The 23,340-nt window shown below is 40.6% G+C and overlaps 2 protein-coding genes across 3 annotated transcripts in view; both read right to left on the bottom strand.

Moving 5' to 3' along the window:
- Positions 1–4,441, bottom strand: part of LOC131236919 (uncharacterized) — a 45,587-nt gene extending 41,146 nt beyond the window's left edge. The window contains exons 1-2 of one of the 2 annotated variants that reach the window (XM_058234453.1): positions 4,116–4,441; positions 3,461–3,659 (exon numbers count right to left, since the gene is read on the bottom strand). In XM_058234453.1, coding sequence (XP_058090436.1) covers positions 3,461–3,646 — 186 coding nt within the window. In that variant the 5' untranslated portion in view covers positions 3,647–3,659; positions 4,116–4,441. Of the gene's footprint in view, positions 1–3,460; positions 3,969–4,115 lie in introns of those variants that run through there. The other variant, XM_058234454.1, reaches the window with a different exon arrangement.
- Positions 1–23,340, bottom strand: part of LOC131236920 (uncharacterized) — a 90,984-nt gene that overhangs the window by 41,146 nt on the left and 26,498 nt on the right. The window lies entirely within an intron of this gene.

The following is a 23,340-nucleotide window of genomic DNA, read 5'->3' on the forward strand; positions in this document are numbered from 1 at the left end:
AGTGACATCACTGAGTTATGTGAGCCCCATCATGATGTATGTTTTGTATCCGCACCATCCATCCATTTGGAGAGATCATTTTTGGCCATGAGCCAAAGAATGAGTCAAATCCAAAGCTCGAGTGGACCCCACCACATAAAACAGTGGGGAGAATGACACCCACCATTAAAAACTTCTAAAGGCCACAAAAGTTTTAGAGCAAGCAGTTATTTGTGTTTTCCCTTATTTCATGTCCTTTTTAACTTTTGAACAGGTTGGATTTCAAATAAACATTATGATAGGCCTTAGAATAGTTTCAATGGTGGGAATCACTCTCTCCACTGTTTTCTGTGATGGGTTCCACTACAACTTTTTATCTGCCTCATTCTTTGGCTCATGCCCTAAAATGATATCTCAAAATGGATGGACGGTGTGGATACAAGACATACATCATAGTTGGCCTACAGAACTTGGTGACTTCGGTGCAGACTCGCTGCTCAACCTGTCAGTATCTGATCCCCGTCCAGCAAGTAAGTCGCGAGAATGAGAACGCGACCATCGGTTTGACGTTTGGGCTTTTGGTCGTCGTTGTATTTTATATGGCTATTGGCGCGGAGACTTTACAACGTGCTCCTGCTTCCGGTTTGTTCAGTGGAAGCTTATGTTTCCGTGAATCCAAACCGTTGATATGATGTTACTCACGCAGTTTGGCCCATGAAGTCTTTAAAAAAAGGCTTTTAATGATGGGTCACCGTCCCCAATGTTTTCTGTGCTGAGATCCACTGGAGTTTTGGATTTAACTCTCGGATATTTCCCTCAAATGATCTCTCCAAATGTATGAAAGGTGTTGATATAAAACATACATCATGGTGAGGCCCACGGAATTTGGTGACGTCACTCCATAGTGAGTCTCGCTACTCAACCTTTCAGTAGCTAATCCGCGCCCTTGCTACGCTAACAGAGAATGCCAGGTAACACTCACGCACTCAAAAACTGACACGTGGCACAAACGTGGGAAGAACTACACTCGTCAGAGAACGGTCCCAACTCACAGGACGCGGATTAGCCACTGAACTCGACAGTAGCGAGTCTAACTACTGAAGTGACGTCACCACGTTATGTGAACCCCACGGTGATATATGTATTGTATCCACACCGTCCATCCATTTGGAGAGATCATTTTAGGGCATGAGCCAAAGAACGAGAAAGATCCAAAGCTCAAGTGGACCCATCACAGAAAACATTAGAGATTAAACCCCTGCCATTAAAAACTTTTTTGGGCCACAGAAGTTTTTGATCAAGCTGATATCAATGTTTTCCCTTATTCCATGTCTGTGTTAACTTATAAACAGGTTGGATCTCAAATAAAGATCATGGTGGGCCCTAAGAAGGTTTCAACGGTGGGTGTCCATGTCGGAAACGGATTGGCTACTCCCCCTGACACCATCCCGGTGGCTGGTGGTCGGTACTTTGTAGGCCCTACCATGATGTATGTGTTTTATCCATTCGGTTAATCCATTTTTACGTATCATTTCAGTGCTCGATTCGAAAAATGAGAGGGATATAAATCTCAGGTGGACCACACTACAGGAAAACAACAGTGATTGGATATCCACCATTAAAATCCTCCTAAGGCCCACTGTACTGTTTATTTGACATCCAATCTGTTGATTAGGTCATACAGATCCAGATGAAGGGTAAAAACAAAGATCAGCTTGATTCAAAACTTTTATGGCCCCAAAAAGTTTTTAATGGTTGACGTTAATTCAACACTGTTTCCTGTAATGTGGTCCATGTGAGATTGTGATATACCTCACTTTTGGTACTATATTATAAAATGATCTAGAAAAATAGATGGACAGCATGGATGAAACACATACATCATGGTGGGGCCCATAGAGCACCGACCACCAGCCATTGGCTGGTGGCAGGGGGAGTAGCCAATCCGCTTCCGTCCCTGTCCCCACTGTTTTCTGTGGTGGGGTCCACTTGAACTTTGGATCTACCTCATTATTTGGCAAATGCTGATCTCTCCAAATGCATGGATGGCGTGGATACAACACATGCATACATCACGGTGGGGCTTAAAGAACGTAGTGACGTCACTTAAGTCGCGAGACTCGCTACTGTCCGGTGAAGTAGCTAATCCGCGTCCCAACTTATCGATCCCTGCCACAAATTCTCAAGTAGGTGATAAAACCTGGAAACGGATTGGCTACTCCCACTGACACCAGCTCCGTGGCTGGTGGTCGGTGCTCTGTGGGCCCCGCCATGATGTATGTGTTTCATCCATTCCGTTCATCCATTTTCACAGGTTATTTTATTTCTTGATCCCAAATATGAGAAGGATATAAATGTCAGGTGGATCACTCCACATGAAAACAATAGTGATTGGATATCAACCATTAAAATCCTCCTAAGGCCCACTATACTGTTTATTTGACATCCAATCTGTTGATTTGGTCATACAAGCCCAGATGAAGAGAAAACAACAAATATCAACTTGATCCAAAACTTTTATGGCCCCTAAATTGTTTTCAATGGTCGACCCTCATTCAAAACTGTTTCGTGTAATGTGGTCGCTTAAGATTTGGATATACTCATTTTTCGACTCACATTGTAAAATGATATGTAAAAACAGATGGATGGCATGGATGAAACACATACATGATGTGGGGCCCACATAGCTCCGACCACCAGCCATTGGCTGGTGTCAGGGGGAGTAGCCAATCCGTTTCCATAAAACGTCCAGCGGGACACACAATTTTGGACACCTTATTTTAAGCCACGTGTTCAATTTTCAAATGCATGCCTTCCAAACGGACGCGAGTTGCCTGTGCCCCACCAACGGAAGCTACGTGGGGTCCACCCCGATGTTCCTCAGAAATCCACCCCGTTCATTGGTTTATCAAGATCATGATAGGACATTAGCCCAAAAACGAGACACATCCAAAACTCAAGTGGGCCACACGATACCAAAAGCAATGAGGATTGAATATCCACAGTTGAAAACTTCTTAAGGCCACAGAAGTTCTGGATCATGCTAATATTTGTTTTTTCACTTCAATCAAGTAGGAATGACCTTGTGAACGGTTTCGATGAAATATAAACATAAGGGTAGGCCACGGGAAGGTTTCAACGGTGGGCATTTACATTTCACTGTCTCCTGTCGTGTGGCCCACTTGACTTCTAGATCTGCCACATTTTTAGGATCATGTCGTAACATGAACTGGAGAAACCGATGGACGGGGTGGATTTCTCATGGACATCTGTGTAGGCCCCATGTAGCTTCCACCGACAGCAACTTCCTTTTGCGTGGGTAACAAGCAATTCGCCTCCCCAACTGACACCATGAAAACAGCGTCGCCCTCACCGCCTACCTCCAACGTGTATCACTTCCACCAAATCAAAAGGGGTGTTAGAGGAAAGAAGCTGCAAATATTTAGAGAGAGAGAGAGAGAGAGAGAGAGAGAGAGCAGACCTTATCTATGTAGCGCTTCTCATCGAAGATATCTTCAATAGACCATGAGAGGACCAAATCGATCAAACTGGGATATCTGTCCCCTTTCCGACCGTCCGATTTCATAAATCCTCTCCATGAGAGGACCAAATCGATCAAATTAGGATCTCTGAAAAATGGGCCTTTTCTACCGTCTGAGTTCATCATCCTTCCTTCACTCCTGAAACAACCCAGTTATGCAATTTTCAATACATTCTTCGTCTAATCTAATCTAATCCCATGATGATAATATATAAAACTCCCCAGAAGAAATGGAAAAAAGACGAAAAAGAGTGTCTTAGTAATGAAGGAAACAACCTCGGAATCCTTCCATGAGTGAAAAAGACATCCAATTTCTTCCTTTATCAAAAGAGAACCCAATCAAAGCTCCAAAAGGAAGTACGGTTTGTGGAAAAGTTTTGCCAGCAATAACAGTGGAAAACCGACTGTATTAACTTTAAAATGTCCGTACATCTTTGAAAAAAGAAAAAGAAAAAGAAGAAGAAGCTCCCTGATGTCCTATTAAGATTAATTGGAACTGTAAGAAGAAAATCCATTTTCCCGCCAAAAAAAAGAAGAAAAAAAAGAAAAGAGAAAAAGCTGAAATATTCCAAAAAACGCTTGGATAAATCCACACCGTCCAAATTGGGGCCACGATTGTGAGAGATGGTACTAAGCCGGAAATCCAAATTCCAAATTCCTTGAGGAGCAAATGTTCATTGGTCCAAACGCAAAGCTGTAAAATCGGGTGTACTCAGTTATGCTGGTATCATCTGTTGGGCCAAAAGCTCGAATGGTCTGGATTGCATGCACTGCCACTTGAAGGTGGCCAACGTTTAGTAGATGGCAGCCCCATCTTTTATGCAAGAAATTTTCCCGCGCAAAAAGATAAATGGCTGAAATTTTTCAAAATTGACATTGAAATCGGAGGCGTGTTGTGGCTTCTGTTAGAGAAAACAGAGCAACTGACGTGAGAGAGAGAGAGAGAGAGAGAGAGAGAGAGAGGTAGCCGAAGAGGCTCTAATTTCCTGAGAGAGAGAGAGAGAGAGAGAGAGGGGTAGCCGAAGAGGCTCTAATTTCCTGATAGTTTATTAGCTGGAAAAGGTCCCTTCGAAGAGAAAAGTCGATTTTTTTTTTTTAAAAGATTGATAGGGAGAGTGATGTTACCTTGCGTTTCTCGGTGTGGGCCCACCCGTAATGCGCATGTGGAATCTCCGCCATGCATCTGGTTCGAAAGCTCATGTTCATGGTCCTCCACGAAAGAATTATGCTGGGCTAAAATTTACGTGTGAGGCGCCATGGGGAGCAATGTACTCTCACGCCTGAGATCAACGTAGCACCTGAATTTTCAGAAAAGTCTGTTTTTTCGTGTCTCCCTTTATCATGGTTTTTTGGAACTGATGGATGGTTTCGATTGGATATACAAAACATTGTCGACCCCATATTTGATCTGGAAGTTTGTATGGTATGCATTGCTTTTCTAATATGCTCCATTGGTGTGGCCCACCTCATATGCGTTCGAAGCGTCATGTGCTTTCACAGGCAATCTGTGTCACTGCCGGACTAGCAGAGGGAGGGGGATCGTTCATGCAACCCATGCATCTCAGTCGGATGAGACCGGAACCTTGCCAATCACGAAAATTCGTGCTTACTCACGTTATATTGTACACGTATGGAGGAACTTGGTGAATCTTCACCTTTAAACTGATTTTTCATATGCACGTTGTTCAATGATTATCAGATACGCGTCTCATTAGAAACTTGGATGCCCCACCATCGTTATTGACACTGTCTTAGGTTTTTCTTTTACATAGTGTGGCCCACCTAAGTTATGGATGAGAATGATTTTTCGGTATCTAATTAAAACATTAGAGGGCTACTTGATGGACGAATTTGATATCATGGACACATCAGTTTATATGTTTTTCTAAAACACAATAATGAATGGTCGAATTTTGTTTAGCTATTTAAAAATAAAATAAAAAGAAATACCAAATTTGCATAATCTGGAGCCTTATACATGATGAATGCATTTTATATAATGTAAAATTATTATAATCTACTATACACCTGCTAAATATATTTTATATAATTTAAAATATCATAATCCACGATGCACTTGATGAACACATTTTATATAATATAAAATTAATAGTTCACTTTCTTTTTTCAAATTAAATAAAATTAAACATAATTAATAATTCCTGAAAGGTGATATTTCAATGAAATCTCACTTAGGCATTTATCTTTGAAAGAACATTATTAGGTACTAGCCTTTGACTCTTTATGGCGCGATGTATTATAAGTATCAAAATTCTGAAATGTTATTTTCATCCCACAAACATTTTGAAATTGTGGAAAATCATACATTAAATGTGAATGGTTCAACAAAATAGTTGAAATTTGAATTAAATTCATAATATGACAGGTATAGGATATGAAAGAACAATCAAAAGCAAAACATTGAGATTTTGCATATCCATATCACCACTGCCTCATAACTGAATGCTTTAATTTTCTATAAATGAATTTGTACATAATCAAAGAGTTCAGTTATAGCACAATCATATAATTCGGTTATAACAAATCACAGAGTTTAGTTTTAAGTGTGGAGTATATAGTTATTACCCGAAATTTAATTTGGGGTTTGTAGTTATTACTTGAAATTGAAAACTTCGTCATCGACTCCCCCTACACCATTTGAGCTCATAAAAGAAAGACACAAGGTTGTGCATGCTCTCCTCAATCTTGTAGTTGTCAAGATGGGAGAACCTTATCATATTTGAAAGCAAATTTGTAATGTCGTTTGAGAAAAACAAAAAAACAAAAAAACAAAAACCAAAAAACAAAAAAAATAAAAAAATAAAAAAATTGTTTATTTTCTTTACCAGACCCTCCATAAACAACAAAAGAACTGCCTATATACTTATCATCATGATAAAATCAAGTCATTATAATTCATCTCTTTTTACATGTGAAAAGTATAATAACCGATGTATATATCACAATCAATATCACAATGCACTGTATATCCAAACATTAACTAACAAGTAACAAAATAATAAAAGACAATTTAATAAATGTTAACACCTAATCACTTGAATCATATTCAGAGGCCACCTAATAACCGATTCTATATCAACATCTGCAAATGTCATCCCCTAAGGTTAATCATTATCTTACAACTCTGTACTACGGTCAAAGATATCCTCGAGGCAGACATGAATGTAAGTTGGATTAGGGACCTCACTAGCAACCATCGTTTTAACAGTAAGACTCTTTATCAGCCGAAAACTCTTTAATAAGCACGTACTATCGATCTCTCATAGGGAAAGGAGATGATGCTAGTTTTTTGCCCATTCACTCTTAGAAATAGATTCTTTGGTTCTTAATTGAGAAGTTCCCATGATCGGCATAATGAAAGATCTCATGGAGGACTACCTCATCGCAACCATTTTCGTCATCATCATCTCCACTTGTTGAGTCACATGTAACAATTGACTCTCCGTTGTCTTCATTTGACCCTGAAGAGGTGTTGCATGACGCAACATACTCATTGTGATCCTCTCCCATACCCTAACCCGTCCTTTAGCATCTTCCCCTAAAACAATTACAATGAAAACATGCTCTAAATCCCATTGTCCAAATGTGGGATCAGCTGCAATGACATTTCTTATTAGTGCCTAAATTTTTTTATTAAAAATATAAAAACTTAGATTATTATATAAGGATTTAACTTAAATAATTTATTTATGACCGCTCACAATGGTTGTATAATAAAATGTAAACAGGTAAGCGCTAATTTTTAATTAGGTATATATTAAAAATTAATAACTAATATCGGTTAAAATTTTACCAACTTTTCGACTCTAATCGCCACACCATTTCTTTTCGTGGTATGTGGAGCCTTCATCCTGGTGCAAAGTTCCTTAAACTTTGTACTCTGGGAATCCTACGTCAATCTCATGTTGATGAAATTCTCTTAGTCTTTTTGCTTCACCTACTTATTCCTTTTATTTGCTTACCGCTCCGCATTAGTATCACTAGATTCCTAGTAAACTTTGCTTAATTTCAATTTTTAATTTTTCTAAGCTTTACCAGCTTTCTTTAAACAATAATCACGATGTTCATTTGACATATCATAGTGGGACTATAAAGAATATGAGAAAAGAAGTCAAATTCAACACATTTCACATTTTAAATAAAAAGTGAAATTAATGAGTAGAAACAATGCTTTCAAGTAATTAATGGAATCTTTGAACATTACCTAAATAATGCGCCAAAGTAAATCAAGCTCCGTGGCAGGAACTTCTTTTCATGAAGCGTATAATGGAGAGACATTGCACATTGCACACTGACCAATCTGCATAGAAAACTTCATTGTGTTCTCCCCAATAGGTTGCCCAACCCCTTCAATAGATGTAGTACTATAAGAGAGTATGGGTGCCAATTGTGTAGAAGTGACAATACTTGCCAACCCCAGAGTAGATGTTGTAGGTAGCATCGATAGGCAAGAAGATGGCGTATGGATGTCCTCCAGTCCCAGAGTGGTAGAAGGGAATTACAACGAACCCTTCTAAGGCATAATGTTTGCATATGTAGAATAGGACACAAAGAAAAGACTTAATCATTGCTTTCAAGCATGTTACAATCCATCATTAGGATCGGGTAGGGACAAATTCAACAAATTTTCTCAACTGGAGGACTAACACAATATCCTTGTCTTGTTCATCCACCAGATTGGTATTCCTAATACTTTCCCTACAACTAGTTACCTCCATTTATCGAAGTATCCATGATATTATCAAAATATCCCCGATATTATCCGTATCTCCAGTTCCATGATACTGATAACACTAGTTGTCACGCCCCAAATTCGAAAACCGGACTCACAAAATTTTCGATTGCCGAGTCCGGCGCCGACAGCTTCCGTAGTACCCCATTCTCGGCCTTTGGCGCCCATTCACCAGGTTCCGATCCTGGGATCCTATAAGAAGGATTTCTATAACGTAGGTCTGATTCATAATGAGCATACCCAAGATCATAACATAATAACCACAGATAAATAACTACAGGAACAACATTACAATATTCACTAAGAATTTAAACTTTTTACAAGTACAAGGCTCAAGGGAAATATAAAGTTTATATAAAGAAAACTCCAAAAGGATCAACGGCACACTCCGGCTCCTGCTCCGCTCACTGGCCTCGAATCACCTGCACGCATCAATCATGCATAAGCTTATAGAAAGCTTAGAGGGGGGTATAAGTGTGTGCAGGATAGGTGTCATGAATGCAATATCAGAGTATGCGGAAGAATGCAATAAGACTATGGATACCACTAGCCGTTACAAGGCTAAGCAATGCAAGGCAGGAATACCATATACCAATCAAAGGTTATGCAATGCGGGGCTATCCAGCCAAGTGTCATATGCAATATGCAATGCGGTCATGTTCATCCTCACATCAAGTCCACAAATCAGTACAGTTCCTCTCTGAAAAATCATCAGTGTCAATTACACTACCTGCTGACTGCCGGTCTCCTAGCCACACAGCCCAGCAAGGGTAAGAGACCTCACTACCCGCCTATGGATAACCAATCAACAAGGCTTGACGGTAGCGGACTCATTTACGAGCTGGTCAAACTCAGCCTAGCTATTGCCCCCTCACTTAGGTGGGTAAGGCCATATCCTCTCCCAACCGACCACCATACAGTGGGAGACGCGGCTTAATGGTAAAGGCACCGGAGCTCATGTTTTCCACTCGGTCTCGGCGTTGGAGCATCTCCTGATACATGAAGGTTCTGAGACTTTCACCCAAGGACATCCTACGTGCCCTAAGTGCTCAAACAAACATTTTCAGTGTCCAAATCTAGTCATCCACGATATACCTGTGGAGGCTACAGCCCTGATGGAGCAAGGGCAAATATCAATGTGCTATACAATGCCAGATGCATGAATCACACCAATCAATCATGCATTCAATCCTACGCATCCAACGCGCCAGGTAGGGGACAACTCCATCACCCTGGGAGTCCCATGACAGCCTGCGCAATGGCATAATACCATGACCAATCAACCATCTATCAAGTACACAAATGATGCCCATGAGTCATGAAAATGACTAAGTGTGCCATGGAATGATGTACTCACCCTGGGTCTAGATACTTAGACAATATTTTCATGGATAGGAAGGAACACAACCACTAGTGGGGGCCCAATAGCCTGGGGTAGCCCACGAGACTAGGTAGACAATGTCATGGGCCTAAATGATGAGAATGGGCGTAGGAAGAGTCTATAGTGGATATTTAACCACCTATAGATAAAAATGAGTCTAACAAATGGACCTAGAGGGGTCCACAATGAGGACATTTAACCACCATTGTCCCCAAGAAAGTGGCCCAATCAAGATAGCTAACTAAACCAAGGCTCAAGGCCCAAATACCATTATGAAAACAAAATGGGCAGCCATATATACATCCACATCATAACACATAATGGGCCCCAAGAGAATGGCCCAAGGTCCTCATGAATATCATAGACCCAACAAGGCATAACATGGCCCAAGTACATATCATTATGGGCCAAATGGTGCATTTATGGCCCAACCCTCATATGCCATCGGATTCATGCATTAAACGGATCAAATGGGCAGCCATAAGCCCAAGGATACAAAGCCAAGACCTAAATTATTTATGTGGGCCTCACAACATCATCCCATGACTTGGCAAGGCCTAACCAACAAGTTATAAAGTGGGCCTTGCAAGTTAGCCCATACTAGGGGTTTAAGAGTGGGCATTCAAGGTTCATTTGCTCAAGTTGGGCTCATAGATAGCTCAATGGGCCCATAATATGATACGGTCAGCCCTTGCACAATACTGGGCTCAATTGGAGAACTTCCAGTCCAACTGGGCCTAATGGACCATAAAAATCTGGTTTGTAGATGGTCCACAATATACACAAGAATGGGCCTTACAAAGCATCAACTAAGCCCAAAATATCCCAGAATTAATCTGATCATGTGTGTACTCCACACTCTTCATTTGGTGGGCCTCACATCTCTTACAATACCCACAACTTGAATGATCTTATAGTACATTGTTGGACCTTCAGCCCACTCAGCTTTCTAGGCTTGCTAAGGTCTAGCAGATGGGATTTATATAAGAAAAGAAATCTGTTAATGGTCCTTAATACTTATAGTGGGCGCCATCAAATGGAGAGTGTGAGTACAACACTAGAAATGAGGTGAGCCTCTGCTGGACTGCAAGTCCAGCAGTACCGCCAAACAGGCTGGACGTCCAAGTGGGCCTGGGCGTCCCAAGGGCCTAGACAGCCTAACATACATACTTCAAGGTGGGCGTCCCTCCAGGGAGTGGTCCACACACCAGTGGGCCACCCCAAGGAGGACAGCCAAGGATAAAACACATACATCAAGTGGGCCACAAGGTGGGACGGCCAACCCACCCCTTGGACATCCCAAGGGTGGGACGGCTAGCCCAGTTTGGTGCTCCAAGTGGGCCCCACTGGTGGACATCCCACCAGGGAATGGTCTACCATCAAGGAGGCCCCACAAAGTATGGATGGTTGGATGAAAACATGCATAAAGGGCGGCTTGAGGTGGGCTAGACGGCCAGCCCATTGCTGGACATTCAGCCCAGCTGGGTGTCCAGCATGGTGCTGCTTTCCTAGCCCCTCTAACCCCAAAATCCAATCAAATATGTGGCCCACAAGCACCTGGGGTTGGTCTCTACAAGGTGGGCCACAAGATGGGTGAAGGGGATGGCCACCACCACACAAAAACCTTGGATAATAGCAATGGATAGCAAGGTCCAAAAGAATGCAGCAAGAAAAAAAATTGTTGCTGCCCATGTTTTAAGCATCCCAAAAGGGTGGGCCCAAGTCCTCCAAAAATTGGGAAAAAATACTTGTAACCTCCCCACTTCAAGGTGGGGTCCACAAAAGTGGCCCACCATTTCAAATACAATTTTATATTTATGGTTTTCCAAACTGCAATGTTGTTGGACAGTCTAGAAAATCTGGACTGTCCACACCACTTGGGCCACTCCTTTGGGTCCTCAAACAAGGTCAGATGAAGGTGAAATTTGGTACACATCTAGGTGGGGTCCACACCTCTAGGAATAGTCTATCAAAAGGGTGAAAACAACCCCCCAAACAATCTAAAAATCTGACCTAAAATCATCTAGAAGCTATCCAGAAAATTTATGGATAGCAACATATACATGAAGTAAACTGAGTATGAGAACCAAAATAAGGGAAAATCACCCCATGAAATCAGTGTTGTAGTACACCTCAGTGGGTCCCATAAATATCCAGACCTATTCCTCACATAAAAATCCATTGCATGTGCCCATAAAAGAGGAAACAGGTCATCAACATCCATAGAGTGGGTAGCCATAGGCGTCCACTCTCTTCGGATGGTCAGGATGCTTCCATGCCACAAGGTAGGCCATACACATCAGAGAATAAGAGATCAGCAAAAGAAAAACAAGGATCGGCCACAAAGGAAGGGGCTCCGCCACAATGATGCCCTTCCCTTCATCACAAACCACACATCCACTATTATTGATGAAGATACAATGATCTACACATGCATGCATCTTTCTAATCAAGATCCAATGGTGGAGATGCCATCTCCACCAAGGATCAAGGGCCTAGATGACCCAAAAATCTTTCTAACTAAGAGAAAAGAGCCATGGTGGGGTCCATGAAGAATGGCCCCACCCATGGATTATGCATGTAAGAAGAGATGAGCCAATGGCCCCACCCAAGAAGACATGGGGCCTCCACCATCATTTGGTGGGCCCCACATGCTTTAAAGTATGAAATGAAGAAGAAGAACAACTAAAGAAAGTAAAAAATCTGAGATACTAGTTTACAAGAGCACCCACTTTACTAATCTTCAAGGTACCGCCACCAAGAGATTCTCCAAGCTCCCAAGTACATGATTCAAGGGCCAAGATTTAGTGTTAAGGGCTGGATGATGGACTTTTTGTGTGGATTGAGTGATGGATTCCAACCAAAGGGTAAGACGTCCAAGGTTGTAAGAGAGGGAGAGAGAGAGAGATGAGGAAGAGAGGATGGAAGGCATGAATGAAAAATTGCTAGAGAAAGGGGTTTTTACCAAAACCCATTATTGGGTTGCTAGGAAAGAGGGAGGAATGATTTCTTCTCTCCCTAGAGAAGAGGGAGAGGTCAGAATTTCAGACCTTGGTTAGAACAAAAGAAGGCTAACTTGCATGAGAGAAGCAAAAAGGAGCTACCTTGGTAAGAAAACCAATGATGAATTGCTAGCTAGGGACCTAGCTACCTAGGGATTTCGTAGCCTAGCTTAGCTAGTCTAATAATGACTCCTAGGATGATGCAAGCATGCCTAGGGATTCGTGCAACCCTAGGTGGGCCCCATAAATCGTGATATATGGTCCAAAATAAGCACGACCTACATCTTTTAATGTACAACTTGGATTGCCACACAAGACGCGCCGTTAGAACCGCGGCGACGATGCGGTCGCTATGACACTAATTTCAGGTTGATTCAGGTCGGATTTATATGGTGGAACTTAAGGGTCATCACAAACGCGGTCCATAGGTCGTGGGTCGTCGAAATTCGACCGGTAGGACCGCAGGACCCAACAAAGCAAAAATGGATACTAAGGTTAAGGGTTTTACACTAGCAGCAATACTGAAAACACTAGTAATATTAGAAATTTCGAGTATCACCAATATATCAATATCACCAATCGCTAATATTTTCAATTGTGTAAATTCCAAGCGTCGCTTGTATCGCTAGTCCATGAACGATAATTCGATACTATGACCGATGTATCGATATCACTAAAAATCTATTTATTAAAAAAATCAAAATTTTATATGGACAAGTGAACTTTTATGCAGTGTTCAATTTATTGATGATAAATTGTAATATTATTGTTAAAACAACATGGGCAATATCGAGACCACAATTCATTTCCTTTCCAATTGTCGATGATTTTTTGTTGAAATATCGTATGTTGTCAATATTCTAAAATATCTATAGATGGATTGATGAATAGTTAGCTATGATGGTTGGATGTATAGATGAGATGGATATGATGGTTGGACTAATTTCCTACGAAAACACATGCTTTTAGGCCCCCAATATTAAATGGCAACTAATTATATATGTATTCTTTTTCTAATTTTTCGCATATGCAAATTTGTGTATTTTAGCATCTCATGAAGGTTCATTGAAAAGTTTCACCGTTTTTCCATGTTTTCTCAATGTTTCCCCTCATTTTCAATTATTAGCGATATAATTATCTTACGATATCGATATTGTTTTCATATCCCTATCTAGCAAAACTTATAATGATATCGATACATTGAACACTAGTTATCTCTACCTATAAAATCCTTTAATGACATCTCTACCTAACTACCTAATCCGTCACCCATCTAAGACCAGATAGATTGTAATGTTTTTATGTTCCCATTTAAATACCCATGTCGAAATTTTGGCAGCATCTCCACACATCTTTCCAAATACTTTAATCTTACATTTGATTCTCACCTCAAGTATCCACACAAAGTAATGATATTTAACATTGGAAATAAATGTAAGACACATAACCAAAGAGAAATTAAAAGATACCACACATAATACGCATGTGTATTTAAATTAGGAAACCAAAAGCATTCTAATATATCTAATCTTGAACTGTCCAAATGTGAAACAATTTGAGAATTTCTATACCTCCAAAAGCACACTATGTATATGTCTGACAACATAAAAATCCTCAAATGGACAACTGATTGAGCTATACTTAAACAAATTCATATAAAAAAAGGTACAATTCATTAAACGTACATATAACTTAAATCCTCACAAGTATAAACGAAATAAGTTAGTGATATCTATCACATAATAATGACATACAAGAAATATTGGGGCACTATACCATAAGGTACAAGAATATCATGTTCCCTTATAAAATAACTTCTCCAGGATAACACACGCACACACACACACACATTATCGGTAGACTACTCCATATATTACCATTTCAAATATAAATATTCAAGTACAAAATAATGTTTAAAAAAATAACCTAAATCATTAAACTGTAAATCCAAACCCCTAAATTCAAAACCCGCAAACCTTAATCGTCAACACTAGATCCTAAACTCCAAACCCTATTGTTAGTGTACTTATTTGCACCTATTTATCAATCACACGGGCCCATGTGTCAATGAGTCAATTGAGCCCCTGGAAGGTAAAGACTAAAGACATAAAAAGACATGAAGTATCAAGGAGTGAATAAAAGATAAATCATGAGGTGCCTTCGTGACCCTAACCTTAAACCCAAAACAATCTAGCATGTAGATGATCCATTCCTTAATAGGTCAACCTTTGTTTAATTATCTCTCAACCTTAGGAACTTATTTGAAATATGCTAAATTTGGCTAAAGAGGTTTAGGGCTATTGTAAACCTACTAGCACAATAACAGAACTTTGGGTGAGTTCAGTTGATCCTCGATCGATTGAGTAAATCCTCGATTGGTCTCGATCAATCGAACTCGATCGATCGAAGATGGCCAAAAGTGTCCAACAAGCTTATCAGGAAAATATGGAAATACTTTGAATGATCAAAGGTCCGATCATTTGGTCGACCTAGCCATTATTTATCTATTTTTCTAGTTGTAGCAACTTCTTGGCTATAAAATGACATACAATTTTTGGGCATTTAAATGGATTTTTGGTAGCATTGAAGCCTAGATGTTTTTCCTTTGAATAGTCATATTTTAAACTTCATACCAAAGAGATTTAAGCCATCTTTCTTGTGTTTCATCACTTAAATGAACATTTCATGAGAGAGCTGGGCAATGTGATGTAGGGGGGGACACGATAAGGCCATTCACCGTCTTCCTCAGGGGATAACTACTCCAAATCCACGGCTCTCTGTACTCCCCACAGAGCTTCCTCAAATCCACGAGGGAAACGATCCTGGGATGCTACAAGGAGGATTTTTAACATCAGTTTGATTTGTAATAAGCATAACCAAAGGCATAACCCACAAACAACAACCAAAAACTCCATCACATTTCCACTATAATCAAAAACTTTCCAAGTACAATGAGCATAAGGGAAATACAATGAAGATAGACCAAAACTCCAAAAGAAGATCAGCCACGCGTCGGCCTCAGCACTGCTGCTGTCCAACACTACCTGCACGGTCGTGCATAAGCTTATAAAGCTTAGAGGGTGGTGAAAGTGTATGCTCGAGTGTGAGTACAACACTAGAAATGAGGTGAGCCTCTGCTGGACTGCAAGTCCAACAGTACCGCCAAACAGGCTGGATGTCCAAGTGGGCCTGGGCGTCCCAAGGGCCTAGACAGCCTAACATACATACTTCAAGGTGGGCGTCCCTCCAGGGAGTGGTCCACACACCAGTGGGCCACCCCAAGGAGGACGGCCAAGGATAAAACACATACATCAAGTGGGCCACAAGGTGGGACGGCCAGCCCACCCCTTGGACATCCCAAGGGTGGGACGGCTGGCCCAGTTTGGTGCTCCAAGTGGGCCCCACTGGTGGACGTCCCACCAGGGAATGGTCTACCATCAAGGAGGCCCCACAAAGTATGGATGGTTGGATGAAAACATGCATAAAGGGCGGCTTGAGGTGGGGTGGATGGCCAGCCCATTGCTGGGTGTCCAGCAAGGTGCTGCTTTCCTAGCCCCTCTAACCCCAAAATCCAATCAAATATGTGGCCCACAAGCACCTGGGGTTGGTCTCTACAAGGTGGGCCACAAGATGGGTGAAGGGGATGGCCACCACCACATAAAAACCTTGGATAATAGCAATGGATAGCAAGGTCCAAAAGAATGCAGCAAGAAAAAAAATTGTTGCTGCCCATGTTTTGAGCATCCCAAAAGGGTGGGCCCAAGTCCTCCAAAAATTGGAAAAAAATACTTGTAACCTCCCCATAAAAGTGTACTTCAAGGTGGGGTCCACAAAAGTGGCCCACCATTTCAAATACAATTTTATATTTATGATTTTCCAAACTACAATGTTGTTGGACAGTCTAGAAAATCTGGACTGTCCACCCCACTTGGGCCACTCCTTTGGGTCCTCAAACAAGGTTAGATGAAGGTGAAATTTGGTACACATCTAGGTGGGGTCCACACCTCTAGGAATATTCTATCAAAAGGGTGAAAACAACCCCCCAAACAATCCAAAAATCTGACCTAAAATCATCCAGAAGCTATCTAAAGAATTTATGGATAGCAATATATACATGAAGTAAACTGAGTATGAGAACCAAAATAAGGGGAAATCACCCAATGAAATCAGTGTTGTAGTCCACCTCAGTGGGTCCCATAAATATCCAGACCTATTCCTCACATAAAAATCCATTGCATGTGCCCATAAAAGAGGAAACAGGTCATCAACATCCATAGAGTGGGCAGCCATAGGCGTCCACTCTCTTCGAATGGCCAGGATGCTTCCATGCCACAAGGTAGGCCATACACATCAGAGAATAAGAGATCAGCAAAAGAAAAACAAGGATCGGTCACAAGGGAAGGGGCTCCGCCACAATGATGCCCTTCCCTTCATCACAAACCACACATCCACTATTATTGATGAAGATACAAGGATCTACACATGCATGCATCTTTCTAATCAAGATCCAATGGTGGAGATGCCATCTCCACCAAGGATCAAGGGCCTAGATGACCCAAAAATCTTTCTAACTAAGAGAAAAGAGCCATGGTGGGGTCCATGAAGAATGGCCCCACCCATGGATTATGCATGCAAGAAGGGATGGGCCAATGGCCACACCTAAGAAGACATGGGGCCTCCACCATCATTTGGTGGGCCCCACATGCTTTAAAGTATGAAATGAAGAAGAAGAACAACTAAAGAAAGTAACAAATCTGAGATCCTAGTTTACAAGAGCACCCACTTTACTAATCTTCAAGGTACCGCCACCAAGAGATTCTCCAAGCTCCCAAGTACATGATTCAAGGGCCAAGATTTAGTGTTAAGGGCTAGATGATGGACTTTTTGTGTGGATTGAGGGATGGATTCCAACCAAAGGGTAAGACGTCCAAGGTTGTAAGAGAGGGAGAGAGAGAGAGAGATGAGGAAGAGAGAAAAGAAGGCATGAATGAAAAATTGCTAGAGAAAGGGGTTTTTACCAAAACCCATCATTGGGTTGCTAGGAAAGAGGGAGGAATGATTTCTTCTCTCCCTAGAGAAGAAGGAGAGGTCAGAATTTCAGACCTTGGTTAGAACAAAAGAAGGTTAGCTTGCATGGGAGAAGCAAAAAGGAGCTACCTTGGTAAGAAAACCAATGATGAATTGCTAGCTAGGGACCTTGCTACCTAGGGATTTCGTAGCCTAGCTTAGCTAGTCTAATAATGACTCCTAGGATGATGCAAGCATGCCTAGGGATTCGTGCAACCCTAGGTGGGCCCCATAAATCGCGATCTATGGTCCAAAACAAGCACGACCTACATCTTTTAATGTACAACTTGGATTGCCACACAAGACGCGCCGTTAGAACCACGTCAACGATGCGGTCGCTATGACACTAATTTCGGGTTGATCCGGGTCGGATTTATATGGTGGAACTTAAGGGTCATCACAAACGTGGTCCATAGGTCGTGGGTCGCCGAAATTCGACCGGTAGGACCGCGGGACCCAACAAAGCAAAAATGGATACTAAGGTTAAGGGATTTACACTAGCACCAATACCGAAAACACTAGTAATATTAGAAATTTCGAGTATCACCAATATATCAATATCACCAATCGCTAATATTTTCAATTGTGTAAATTCCAAGTGTCGCTTGTATCGCCAGTCCATGAACGATATTTCGATACTATGACTGATGTATCGATATCACTAAAAATCTATTTATTAAAAAAATCAAAATTTTATATGGACAAGTGAACTTTTATGCAGTGTTCAATTTATTGATGATAAACTGTAATATTATTGTTAAAACAACATGGGCAATATCGAGACCACAATTCATTTCCTTTCCAATTGTCGATGATTTTTTGTTAAAATATCGTGTGTTGTCAATATTCTAAAATATCTATAGATGGATTGATGAATCGTTAGCTATGATGGTTGGATGTATAGATGAGATGGATAGGATGGTTGGACTAATTTCCTACGAAAACACATGCTTTTAGGCCCCCAATATTAAATGGCAACTAATTATATATGTATTCTTTTTCTAATTTTTCGCATATGCAAATTTGTGTATTTTAGCATCTCATGAAGGTTCATTGAAAAGTTTCACCGTTTTTCCATGTTTTCTCAATGTTTCCCCTCATTTTCAATTATTAGCGATATAATTATCTTACGATATCGATATTGTTTTCATATCCCTATCTAGCAAAACTTATAATGATCCCGATACATTGAACACTAGTTATCTCTACCTATAAAATCCTTTAATGACATCTCTACCTAACTACCTAATCCGTCACCCATCTAAGACCAGATAGATTGTAATGTTTTTATGTTCCCATTTAAATACCCATGTCGAAATTTTGGCAGCATCTCCACACATCTTTCCAAATACTTTAATCTTACATTTGATTCTCACCTCAAGTATCCACACAAAGTAATGATATTTAACATTGGAAATAAATGTAAGACACATAACCAAAGAGAAATTAAAAGATACCACACATAATAGGCATGTGTATTTAAATTAGGAAACCAAAAGCATTCTAATATATTTAATCTTGAACTGTCCAAATGTGAAACAATTTGAGAATTTCTATACCTCCAAAAGCACACTATGTATATGTCTGACAACATAAAAATCCTCAAATGGACAACTGATTGAGCTATACTTAAACAAATTCATACAAAAAAAAGGTACAATTCATTAAACGTACATATAACTTAAATCCTCACAAGTATAAACGAAATAAGTTAATGATATCTATCACATAATAATGACATACAAGAAATATTGGGGCACTATACCATAAGGTACAAGAATATCATGTTCCCTTATAAAATAACTTCTCCAGGATAACATACGCACACACACACACACTATATCGGTAGACTACTCCATATATTACCATTTCAAATATAAATATTCAAGTACAAAATAATGTTTAAAAAAATAACCTAAATCATTAAACCGTAAATCCAAACCCCTAAATTCAAAACCCGCAAACCTAAATCGTCAACACTAGATCCTAAACTCCAAACGCTATTGTTAGTGTACGTATTTGCACCTATATATCAATCACACGGGCCCGTGTGTCAATGAGTCAATTGAGCCCCTGGAAGGTAAAGACTAAAGACATAAAAAGACATGAAGTATCAAGGAGTGAATAAAAGGTAAATCATGAGGTGCCTTCGTGACCCTAACCTTAAACCCAAAACAATCTAGCATGTAGATGATCCATTCCTTAATAGGTCAACCTTTGTTTAATTATCTCTCAACCTTAGGAACTTATTTGAAATATGCTAAATTCGGCTAAAGAGGTTTAGAGCTATTGTAAACCTACTAGCACAATAACAGAACTTTGGGTGAGTTCAGTTGATCCTTGATCGATTGAGTAAATCCTCGATTGGTCTCGATCAATCGAACTCGATCGATCGAAGATGGCCAAAAGTGTCCAGCAAGCTTATCAGGAAAATATGGAAATACTTTGAATGATCAAAGGTCCGATCATTTGGTCGACCTAGCCATTATTTATCTATTTTTCTAGTTGTAGCAACTTCTTGGCTATAAAATGACATACAGTTTTTGGGCATTTAGATGGATTTTTGGTAGCATTGAAGCCTAGATGTTTTTCCTTTGAATAGTCATATTTTAAACTCCGTACCAAAGAGATTTAAGCCATCTTTCTTGTGTTTCATCACTTAAATGAACATTTCATGAGAGAGCTGGGCAATGTGATGTAGGGGGGACACGATAAGGCCATTCACCGTCTTCTTCAGGGGATAACTACTCCAAATCCACGGCTCTCTGTACTCCCCACAGAGCTTCCTCAAATCCACGAGGGAAAAAAGCATGAATAATTCCTAATAAATTTGAAATAACTTGATTGATTATAAAAAATAAAATTACAACTCTTTAAATAAAGAACTCGAACCCTAGGATGTAGTTTTAGACTTAGATTCCAACTCAAACACCATAAAAACGTGACTTACTATAAATAGTAAACTTACTATTTATAGACGACCTCTATTCCTACTAGACTTCATGGTTTTTGGCCAAAAATAATGAGTGTCCAATTTGGCCGAACCACATTGTTCTCCTAACTTTTCTAAGCCCTTTTCATGTTGGACACAACTTCTACAACTCAAAGGATTAAAAGTTATACCCAAACTAAAATTCACTATTTATAGTAAAAGCAAAATCAAATGGGACTTTTAACCATCAATTTAATGGAATCTCGCAAATGCGGCGTTCCCAGCTTATTGATCTTAAGTAGGTTCTCCTACCCAAAAATCATATATAACAAGTCGAAAAACTCATCCCGGTTTGCGAGATATGACTGATTTAAGGTTCTGACGGTTCAGATCACCTCTACCTCTGATTGGTTCTTCTTTGGTCTATCTTTGCCATGAAAGTGTCTGTGACCCACTCTACATCAGTCCCCTCCACCTCAAAAGAACTCGACCTCGAGTTCTCATCTAGCTTCGATTCATGATACTCGTGCAAGTCCACAACGTTGAAAGTATGTGAGATCTCTATGTCATCCGAAAGATCAACAACGTAAGCATTGTCATTGATCTTTCAGAGGATCAAGACTGATATAATCTTCTTATTTTTTGAATTGTTGTAAGTCCTGGTTGGAAATCTCTCTTTGCATAGATAAACCATAACATTATCGCTCACCTCGAACACATTTTTCCATCGATGTTTGTCAGCTTCTGTCACGCCCCAAACTCTGAAACAGGGTTTACAAAATTTTCGATCACCGAATCCAGCTCCGACAACCTCCGTAGTACCCCATTCTTGGCTCCTGACACCCATATACCAGGTTCCGGTCCTAAGATCCTATAAGGAGAATTTTAATTATGAATTTATGAATTCATTTCATAATAAGCACAACCAAAGGCATAACCCATGAACAATAACGAGAACTCCATCAAAAAATCCACTATGATAAAAAACTTTAACATACAATGTGTAGAAAGGGAAATACAATGATAATAATAACAAAACTCCATAAGCTCTGCGGCACGCTCCTACTCTTGCTCAACTACGATCTAGCGTCACCTGCACGCATCAATCGTGCATAAGCTTATAAAAAGCTTAGAGGGTGGTAAAAGTGTGTGTGCAATATAAGCGTACTCAAAATGTAATATCGAAGTACTGTGGAATATACCGGTACGTCCATTAATGCAATCAGCCGTACCAAGGCTATGCGATGCAAGACATGAATGCTATCGGCCGCACCAAGGTCATGCGATGCAAGGTATGAATGCTATCGGCCGCACCAAGGCCATACGATGCAAGGCATGAATGCTATCAGCCGCACCAAGGCCATATGATGCAAGGCTTACATAACCAATGTCATGTGTAAGATGCAGCTCAAGCATACCAATTCACATATCATTCTAGCTCATCTCTGGAGCATCATATATCAATACAGTTCTCTCTGGATAATCACCGGGGTCTAATACACTATACACCACATTACTGCCCTACACTGGATGCACAACCATGCAAGCAAAAGAGACTTCACTATCCACCTAGCCAATAGTCAACCAATATCTATCTGGTACGTCGATAGTGGACCCATTTATGAGCTGGTCATACTCAGCCTAGCAATTGTCCCCTACCCTCGGGCGGATAAGGCCACACTCCCTTCTAACCGACCATGACACAGTGGGAGACGCAGCCTCCTGGTATTCGGCTCTTGTGTGCTAATGTATCCACTTTGTCTCGATGTTGGACATCTTCCAGTACCGTCAGGTTTAGGGACTTTCACCTAGGGACATCCTTCACGCCCTATGTAAAGAGAAGATTCCCGGTGTCCAAACCTGTCATCCACGATATGCCTGTGGAGGCTATGGCCCTGATGTCGCTAGGGCATATAGCAATCACAATACACAATGCAAGATGCATGAGTCACACAATCCAATCATGCATCAATCCTGCGCATACCGTGTGCTCATGTGGGACGACTTCACCTATCAGGGAGTCTCATAAACAACCTACCCTATAGCATATGCAATGGTCAACCACATCTCATAAAAAATATGCAGATGATGCGTATAGGCATGTATCATGATGTTATGCTGTCACAAACTCATAATTGGTATCGATAACCGGCCTATATACAAGGCGGGGTCCATAGATGAACAGCCCGATCTAAATCATAATATAAAGATCGGCCCTCGACTATGGATATACCAAATTTAATAGCATGGATCCATCCGTCTATGGCTATGATGAACTCTCCTCATACCGAGGTTGGGCCTAGATGGCCTAGCTATAAACGTAAGGATCCGGAAAGGGTTCATTCTCCATACTATTATATAGCCCGCTAGATGCCCTAGGGGCCCAAATGAGTCTTAGACGGACTTTAAGATTAAAAAGAATTAGTCCTATAAACAACCAATGAGGGCCCAACATCTTGGGTTAACCTGATACGAATAGGTGGACCATGCAAACATCAATGGGGCCCAATAATTTGGGTTAACCTACTTAGAGAATGATGATAATGGGCCTAATAAGGCCTAAGAGAAGGTCACAATGTAGACATTTAACTATCATTGCCCATCAATGTGGACATTTAACCAACATTGCTCCCAAGGAGTGGCCCACATAGAGCCTAACATATAGTGGGCTCATGGCCTCACATA

Source organism: Magnolia sinica, chromosome 2 (assembly GCF_029962835.1).
Source record: "Magnolia sinica isolate HGM2019 chromosome 2, MsV1, whole genome shotgun sequence".
Classification (NCBI taxonomy): domain Eukaryota; kingdom Viridiplantae; phylum Streptophyta; class Magnoliopsida; order Magnoliales; family Magnoliaceae; genus Magnolia; species Magnolia sinica.